General features: G+C 41.4%; 1 protein-coding gene across 1 annotated transcript; it reads right to left on the bottom strand.

Annotated features, from left to right (window-relative positions):
* Positions 1-6: 6 nt before the first annotated feature.
* Positions 7-9281, bottom strand: LOC101857241 (mucin-17; the record flags this gene model as incomplete). Its single annotated transcript, XM_005094757.2, is given in 3 exon segments — positions 7-4476; positions 5883-6027; positions 9175-9281. Coding segments are annotated over 3 exon segments (3748 nt in total), but the record flags the coding sequence as incomplete, so codon positions are not given.
* Between the last annotated feature and the right edge of the window lie 237 nt (positions 9282-9518).

The following is a 9518-nucleotide window of genomic DNA, read 5'->3' on the forward strand; positions in this document are numbered from 1 at the left end:
AGAGAGAGAGAGAGAGAGAGAGAGAGAGAGAGAGGTTATAATAAATGAGCATCAAATGTGATAAAAAGTAAAGAAAATATGGCACATTAGCCAGCATCCAAGGAATAAGAGCTGAATTTTAGATGATCTTAAAGAAGATAAGCCCACAATCTACAATCTTTAAAAGAAAAATTATGACATAGATCTCATGATCCTTAAAAATTTCATTCCCAGCTAGGTGAAAAGAGAAATTCAGTAGCATGCCTCAAAACATTTTTTTAAAAAGCAAATGAAATGCAGTTTGACAAAATGAGTCAATTATTGGAAGTAAGTAGTCAATAGACAAAAGGACATGGTGGCTATATTTTGCTCTAAGATTCTTTTTTAAAATCTAAACAACCTGCCATCTACTGGTCTAATTTTTACATCAAAGTTTAAGACCTTTTCCAACTAGAAAGACGAGCCTTCTATTTAAATTTTGTACATAAGAATCTTTTTATCTTAGTGTGATTAGGATTTTCAAAAAACATTAAAAACTGATCCTGCACCCCCAAAAAAAGTAAAAAACTAGACACTTTAAACAAGAATATTTTAACATCTTTGTGAAGAGGCCTTTTTGAGAAAAGCTGCTTTTCTCTGTTGAGCTAAAGAGAAATATTTTACGTGGCTACATCAATATTTAAAAAAAAAACTATTTACAAAGCATTTAAAGCAAACAAAACATATATAAAAGCATACATGAAAGTCTATTTTTCATGCACACTTCATCAAACAATAAAATAAATGTGTTGAGTTTGCAAAAGTTATGGCAAAGATGTCTAGTGGCAATGCCAATGGCAACTGAAGGACAAAGTACATCACTGTCAATGATAGCATTACCAGCAGATTAAGAGCTGAAAAATGTAATTATCATAAAAAGCTGTATGGGCAAAAAAAAATTTGAAAAAAAATGTGAAGGAGATGCATTTATGACCTGAAAGAATAAGAATCACAAGAACATGTCAAGAGAAATTGTGTTCTCTCATCTCACATCTTGCTGAAGGAAATGCAGTTTCCCTCCTTTCCTCTTCCATCATCTGCTGGTCGAGCCTCTGGTAGTTATCGCGACTCAGCTCACCCGTGAGTAGCCTCTGCAGGAAAGGAGTGCCGGCACCACTGCCATCCCGACTGTTGCCATCATGTGTTGAGCCATCCTGTGCATCAGACTGCCCTCTAAGGAATTTCTCCAGCTCTGTCATGCTCGGTGAAGCTGCAGATGACGCAGGAGAGGGAACGCTGAGTGCTGGAGTTCTTCTGGATGCTTCCGGGGGTGAGGAGAATGATACAGATGGATACATGACTGTGTCAGATGCACTAAGTTCAAACTCTGGGTATACTTCTTGGGAGTTGCTTTCAGTTTGTATGGCGATACTTTTGGATTTACGAGAACGCCCACTTTCCTTGCGCAAGACCATGACAGACACAGGTTCTGAAGATGAAGATGATGGATCTGCAGACCCGGAGCCCCTTGGAGACGAAGTTTTCGAGCGACTTGTAGGGCTAGTCTGTGGTGGGGAAAATGATTTCTGCGGAGTAGATCGGCGCATTTGGGACATCTGAGGAGGGAAGGAAGTGGCAGGACTAGCAGATGTTCTCATTACATTGGCTGCAGCTGAACATGGGCTCTTTCCAAAGATGCTCATTGTCTTCGGTGACTTTGAGTTACTGAAGTAGGACTGCTCATGGTCACTTTTTTCAGAGGAGATCATCCTAGCTGGTGACTTCATTGGAGCAGAAATTTTGCAGTTGACTTTGTGGGAGGTATGAAGGGGTGGGGATGATCCCATAATGCTTTGCTCATAAGCCGCAACCTTTTGAGCAACAGTGGGACCACAGGGGGGAAGTTCTTGAGTCTGCTGGGGCATCTGAGAAGAGAAGGTCTGAGCTGTGTGAAATGGAAACTGTTCAATAAGTTTGTCCATGTCTGGATTAGTGACTGCTGCTCTGAGTAAACTTGTCTTCCCTGTGGGAGAACCAACTGGAGGTGAAGAGCTCATGGACGTCCCCTGCCCATGACAACTGGCTGATGACTGTACAGGCAGAGAGGCCAGTGTAGAAGTTACTGGGGTCTGAGATGGTGCTTGATCCATACACGAACTGACCTGTGCCTTGATTTGTGCCTCAATGAAAGTGTACAAACTGTCTTCCCATGATGCATTACTACTCAAATCGGAGATCAAAGCTTGTGCTTGATCATGGCCTATGGGTCCACAGCTTTCAACATCTAGATCAAGAAGGTCATCTGGAAAATCAAAATCTTCCATCTCAATGTGTCTCTCAGAGGGAACCTGTTGATTTGCCATACTATCATAATTTGCTTGCTCTTGCATCATGGCGGTGCCTTGATGGCATGTGCTGAAAAGTTGATTGCTTCTGTTCTCCCCAGCAGTCACTGAGACTGAAGTACAGGGTCGGAGAGGTAAGGGCAACTCCTTTGTCTTCATCTTGCCATCACAACCACCCTTCCGGAATTTTGATGTGGAACTCAAGGAGGACGACTGAGGCAGAGGAAGTTCAGTGGACTTCCTACCTCCATTTTTGACGATCTTGTGTCGTTTACTAGTTGCCTGCACCTCACGCTCATTTTTTGTACATTTGTCTTTCTTTGGATCATTCTGCTTTGAAAGAGACTGAGTCAGAATCCATTCCTCATGAGTCAATGGCCCTTGAACTGTTTCTCCCTTATCTAACAGAGTTCGGAGTAGAGATTGTCTTCTTAAAGTTTCACTCTCATATTCCAGACCCAAGGAAGCTCTGGGAGGTGATGCTGAAGTCTGCTGCGAAGGAATGAATTGATTGTCTGAAGCCTGGCTCACAGAACCTGAGCTGGGAGTACATATATTAATGCAGGTATTGGATCCTCCAACACCAAAGCAAAGCGTTGAACATTGATTTGGCCTTGATGATTTATTACTGTTCATGACAGTGGGATCAAAACTGGACATGAAAGTGATCTTTGACACTGGTGAACCTTGACTGGCATTCATAGAAGATTTCTCATTTAGAGATGGGCTCTGGGATGAAAGACAAGATGGAATCGTAGATTTGAGAGTGAAGTTGGTGTCCAGATCTGTAGGGAACTCGGAGGTATCCATTGACATACCATTCAAAAATGGGTCAGACCCATTATTTGTCAATAATGTTGTGACATCAGTCTCATTTAGCAAGTCAGCAGCCTCCACTTCTTCCTGGCCATAAACAGATGGGAAGTCTATAGACTTTCGAGTAATTCTATCAGTGATTCCACACAGAAAAGATTCAACTTCTCCCGGTGTTGAGTACAAGCTTGAAGGTGGAAGCTGAGAGTTGTGCAAGGAGGTGCTGGGACTACTAGTTAAGGTTACTGCATTTCCTGCAATTTGTGCCCCTTCTTGAGAGGAGGAGAGACCAGCAGAAAAATCTTCTCCAATACTGACCTGCACACTCGGGGTAGACTGCCACATCAGGTCAAAATTACCAGGGAAACTTTCAGAGGTGTTGACTTCGTCAGCAGTTCCAACACCATGCTGGGTGTTCATATTTCCAGACATGGGAAGAACATTCTGTAGATTGCCCTCTATATTAGTCTCTTCTGCAAACAGATCATCCACAAAATTCTGGGGACCTGGCTCTGGCATGATGAAAGAAGAAAAATCTGACAGCATAGAATTTGGATCTATATTTTGATTAGACTGAAATGGAGCATTCAGTACATCATTTTCCTTTGCCACACTCATACTACTGCTTAATGATGCCATAACATTGAGATTTGAGAGAGAATCATTAACACTAGTAGAAACATTAGTTTTATTTTGCATTCGGGGGCTTTGACCAAGATCCTGCAGCTTCAGTGGTTGAAGACCTCCAGATGACAGATCGCTCTGAGTGATAATCATGTCCGAATCAGGAGAGAGAGTATACTCATCACCTAAATCAAGTGTACCCAGGTCAGTCTCGCTCATTGCACTGTCTTGAGGAACTGTCAGCATTGTGGAAGCAGATGAAGGAACAATGTCCATGCAACAAGAACCACTATATGCTGAGAAGGTGTCAGAGAGTTGAGAAAGACGCCTGTCCGTCTGAATACTCATCACAGGGCTGTCACTGACTCCAGTTGAAGCCTGCATTGAGTCAACAGTAGAGTTGCTTATAACAGAATCACTGCAGTCTGAACGCTGGCTTTCATGTCGGGATTCAACAAGTGGATTTTCAAAATCATCATCCTCAAATCTCATGGATTTGCGACCTCTTCGTACGTAAGGATTGCTAGAAACATCAACCGGAGGTATGCTGAAGATACTGTCCAAACGCTTGAGGGGATCTACCGGTTTCAATGGGCTGAAATGAGCCATGGTCAGCTGCTTAGGGACAGTCACAGACTTGGGCAAAGGAAGCTCTGTCTCCAGACTGAAGCCCAGGCATCTCATCCTGTTAAACTCTGACTTGTCTCTGGACAAAGCTCTCTCAGCTTCCTCATGGCTGAAATCCAAAAGAAAAAAGAAACAAAAATTTCTCAGACATGTCAAAAAAGTGAAATCTCCAATTGAGGTAAAACTTTGAATAAAATTTTAGTCTGACCTTCAAAGTTAAAAAGCTAGTTGTTTCTGCTGTCAGTCCAAGAACATGGCCAAACTTTTAGGTTCTATCCTAGAAGGCATACCCGCCCTCAACCTTGAGATGGAGACACCAGTCTTCCGAAGTACACCATTTTGAAATGAAGTAGACTCAGTCAAATAAAGCTCAACACCCGACAACCCAGTCCACGATTGTGATTTTAAAGCTCCTCTGAGCATAGAAAAGAAGGCAAAAACAATGACAAGATTATAAAACCTTTTGGACACCTCAGTTCTTGAAGACCTTGAAAACAATACAGTTTTCAGATAAAGATACAGAGCAATTTCTTTTTCACAACCTTCCTCCATTGCACCTCACCGAGGCAAAAATAAACTTTGACCTAACAACACACTTTCATTTCATGCACTGTCATAAAAACATTCCAAACCGCATACAAAAAAAACCCTAGGGGGAGAAAATCTTCACCAATGGATCTGAATCGGACTCAGCTGTAGCCATTGCTGCCCTATCCCCAAATAGCACTCAATAGAGGGGGCTTCATACAAAGGACTCTTATTTTTTCTGTAGAGGCCTCTATCATTGATATGGCATTGGACTCTGTAGAAAATTTTCCCAAACCATCTTTTCTCATTCTCTCCAGTTCCTTGTCTTGCCTCACTTACTCACCAATTTTACACTCTCAAACCTTAAATTATCAGATACATCCAAATTAAAATCTCTGGACTTTGGAGGGACTCAAAGGAATAATTTAAATGAATTAATTTAAAAGATTTGTTCTCCATCGTTGATTCCAACAGAATTCTCGATTCTATAAAGACCATAGGTCTTTACTCATGGATGTAGATTGTTTTATTTTTAAAATGTAAATGACTGTTTATACTATTAAATTTTTACAGTGAATTTCTCACTTCAATCATAAAGTAAAACCAAGCCTTACTGTGACAAACATGAAAACAACCAACTCAAGTCCTGCATGCTCATAAGAACTTATGTAGTTGCAAACCCCATAAAACTCGAAAACTGATCTAGAGAGAGTCTCGATGGCCTTTGAAGTTCCCCATTTAATTTCTCCCAAGCTTTCAGAATCCAAATTCAGCACATGATCATATCCCGCGGAGACTTCTACACTAACATGGGGACTGCATAGATATTCAGTAAAGAAAGCTTTTTAAAACATACTTCTAATTACTTTCTTATTATTAACTATATTAAATATATTATTAACATAGAAACCTCATTAAATAATAGGCCTATCCAACGAGTTGAAATGGTTGAAAAACATGTAACAACAACAGTCAAGAACTACTTACGTAACAACATAGTTTCTGCACACAATGTACTGTGGCTTCTGGGCCGTGTCGTAGACGATGGTCGCATGTGTAATAAGCCACACCCAAGCTCCTGTTCTCGACAGAAATCTGTAGTACGTCGACTTAACACTGCCATTAGTCATGACTGAAACAAGAAAATTATAGAAACTAAGAAAGATATTAAGAAATATATTACTCATAGTTTTGTAGCCTCTCTACTGAAATGAGAGTAGTATAAAAAATGAAAGAAAAGTTTAAAGTGATAGTTTTTAATGCCATAACCTCTCTTTTGAAATGGAAATAGGACAGAAAGAAAGTACAGATACAATCATATCCTCCAGTAACGTAACCTCTCTATTGCAATGAGAAATGTAAATGTATAACAAACAAGCAAAGTAAAAGTCACATTCTATTATTACTATTGTCATTATTATTATTATTATTATTATTATTATTATTATTATTATTATTATTATTATTTTTATTATTATTATTATTATTTTTAAAATTATTATTATAGCCACAGTCTTATGTAGCTTCAAATGTCAGAACTTCAGAACACGGATGGGAGCTCTGGTGAGGTTTGCTCTTTCTATTTCTCTTTAGTGTTTCTATTGCTCTTATTTGCTTACAGGCAAAGTTCGCTTGTCACCGCAGTACACTGCAATACAATAGCCAGCCAGTGACAACTCCATAGAGAGAACTTCTATCCATTAAGAATACAACACAACGTTAACGGAGCTCGAGTTTTTCTCTCTCACAGTCCACGTTTGCTGGTCAGATATTCAAACTGGTCTTACTTGCATCATCTTACTGACTAAGACAGCGAAGTCTAGAAATATTTCTAATCTGAAATAAATACATATACATGCATTTCAAGACATGGCATGATGTATTGAAGAAAACCAACATTGGGGGCGTGGAAACCGTCCATGACAGAAATAGAAAAAAGATTTTGGATACGATTAGATATGACTTTGGAAACCTATTCTTTTCCCTTTTTTTCTTCAACAGTAAAAAAAAAACAACTATGTGGATTTGCTGCTGATTCAACTATCGTTGTACATTGGGTTCTTTCAGTGGACACTGACCAGGTAACGCCATCTGAACGAACACAAGCAAGCATCACCATTTCCTCACCGCGCCCCCAGCCAACATGATGCACGGCATGTATCCCTCACCCCTCTTTTTTCCACTATCATCTTTTTTTTTTCTCCGAAAGTGAAAACGAAATACCAAGTCATCTAGGCGGGCAAAATGTCCAGTGTTGACATTCTACCCTTCATCAAATTCACAACTGTATCAAGGGACGTGAATTGTAGCTGCATTTGCTAAAAAAAAGCAGCTCTACCACATAATATGCGTGCTCTATTTTCGTGGTCTGTGTCAAATAGTTCTCGCTGTTGCATCATCCTCATCGCCCGACATGAGACTTTTCCAAAACATAAACACGACGCAACGCAGGAATAGACGACTACAGAACAGGTCGTGTCATACATGGCAGCAGCAGATGGACGGAGCGCGTGTGTGTGTGTGTGTGTGTGGGTGTGGGTGTGTGTGTGTGTGTGTGTGTGTGTGTGGGTGTGTGTGTGTGTGTGTGTGTGTGTGTGTGTGTGTGTGTTCGGCTCGGGGGGGGGGGGGTCAATTTATATCAGATCTCTGTGTGCCTGGACGATCATATACTTGCGAGCATGTGTGCATTCTTTCTACACCTCTTTCCTTTTTTCTCTATACATCTCGTACTCACCAACTCGTTTCTAAACTGCAGCTTCCCCACAGTGACCGACTCTGTACCGGCCAAAAATAGACGGACTTACAACTTTAGTTTTCGTGGGAGATTTAAAAAACGTCTTGGTGCCTCCCACCTCCTTACAATTTCTGCCTGCTGTCCTTTTACCCAAAAATAAATTACTATTCTTGTTTCGATGGCGGTTATATATATTTCAGCCAAATTAGAACTAACCCCCCCCCCCCCAAAAAAAAAAGCCGAGGTCAGCATAAGGTTCGAAATGAATTGCGGTCTAGATCTAGTTTGTGTCTGTAGTACAAGAAATACTACTTCGTTTAGTTTTAGTGAGGTTTTACATCGCTCGCAACAGCATAAGGTCATATGAGCGCCAAGGGGCGGATGTCAACAGAAAAGTCCAAACAGGGAATCAGGCTTCCTCTGCTCACCTCTCTAGCCTTAACAGCACAAAGTCTGCTTCCACTATCAAGGCACCCCTGAAATAGCAGTTCACAAGAGAGTGACAAACATACAAAAGAAGTAGAGGGAAAATGACGATAGTAAGGATGAGGAAAGAAAAGCAGCAGTTCCCCCAATGTTATTCCAGCACAGTATGGGCATGAAATTGATAAATCAGCCCATTTACAATTTTACTGTGCATAAGAACGTGTTAATATTACTACTTCTCAGCGATAGGAATCTGATAGGAGCCCAGAACACCTTAAAAAATCACATCCGTTACTTTATTTTACTTTATCCTTCCTCTTGAATCGATAGATGTTGAGAAGAGGTGCAATTTGTGGTAAAGTGCAAGGTGGGTGTCTTTTGTTGATGATATATTAATCTTTCGGAGGACCTCTTTAACCCCAACCAAGTTTTGCGTGGTCTACCCCTGCCCTTGTATCTTGACTCTTTTGAGATGTATGTTCGTGCAGTTGGTTGATTAGGAGGCATTTTCATCAAATGACCGAATCGCTTGATTGTTCGATGTTCCATATGTTTCGTGTTTGCTTCCTGGGTCCTCATTTCAATTTCCCGGTCAATCTTTCGTCATGTGTATTATATGCTCCCCAGATATTTAAATTCCTCGACCTGTCTGAGATGTGTCCCGTCGATGGTGATGTTTAGCCAGCCTGGGTTTCTGTTAACTTTCATCACTTCTGTTTTGACATTGCTGATTTTCATTAACTACTCTGCACTTTTCATACAGACAAACTGTATGTTCTTTCGTGCAAGCTATTGGGGTTTCTATTTAAGCTGCTCTGGTCACATCCGCGAACAACATTTTACCTACGCTGGTATTGTCGTGAGATTTCGGATTTAGGTGTTCGAGGCTCAGCTTAGTCCGACGTTGTGTCCTATTGGACTCTGAGAGTGGTGTCGGTAGTCTAGTGGTTTGACTACCAGACACAACGTATGGACCCTAACGGGATTCGAACCCACGACCTTACGGTTGCGAGTCCGAGAGCCTAACCACAAGGCCACCGAGCTCTACAGTAAAATCAGGGACTGTGTTAGTTACATTGAATGGAATGCTGTCAGCATGGACGAATGGCATGCACTTACGAGATCGGTGGCAGTGCATGCACATGATGACATCACGGGGGCAGTGAAACTGGTAGACGGTGCGGCCCAGAACATCTTTAGGCTCATAGCCAATGAGGTTGACGATTCTGTGGACGACACGAAACGACGATTTAGGCATGCATGGAAGTGACGAAGAGGGAGCTGGTCGAGTGACATGAATAAATAGAAGCAGGAGTGAGTGAGTGAGTGAGTGAGTGAGTGAGTGAGTGAGTGAGTGAGTGAGTGAGTGCGTGAGTGGGTGAGTGAGGGAGTGAGTGAGTGCGTGAGTGAGTTGGCGAGTTGGCGAGTCAGTGAGTCATAGAGTCAGTGAGGTAGGTAGGGAG

The sequence above is a fragment of the Aplysia californica genome, unplaced genomic scaffold, assembly GCF_000002075.1.
Source record: "Aplysia californica isolate F4 #8 unplaced genomic scaffold, AplCal3.0 scaffold00089, whole genome shotgun sequence".
NCBI lineage: Eukaryota > Metazoa > Mollusca > Gastropoda > Aplysiida > Aplysiidae > Aplysia > Aplysia californica.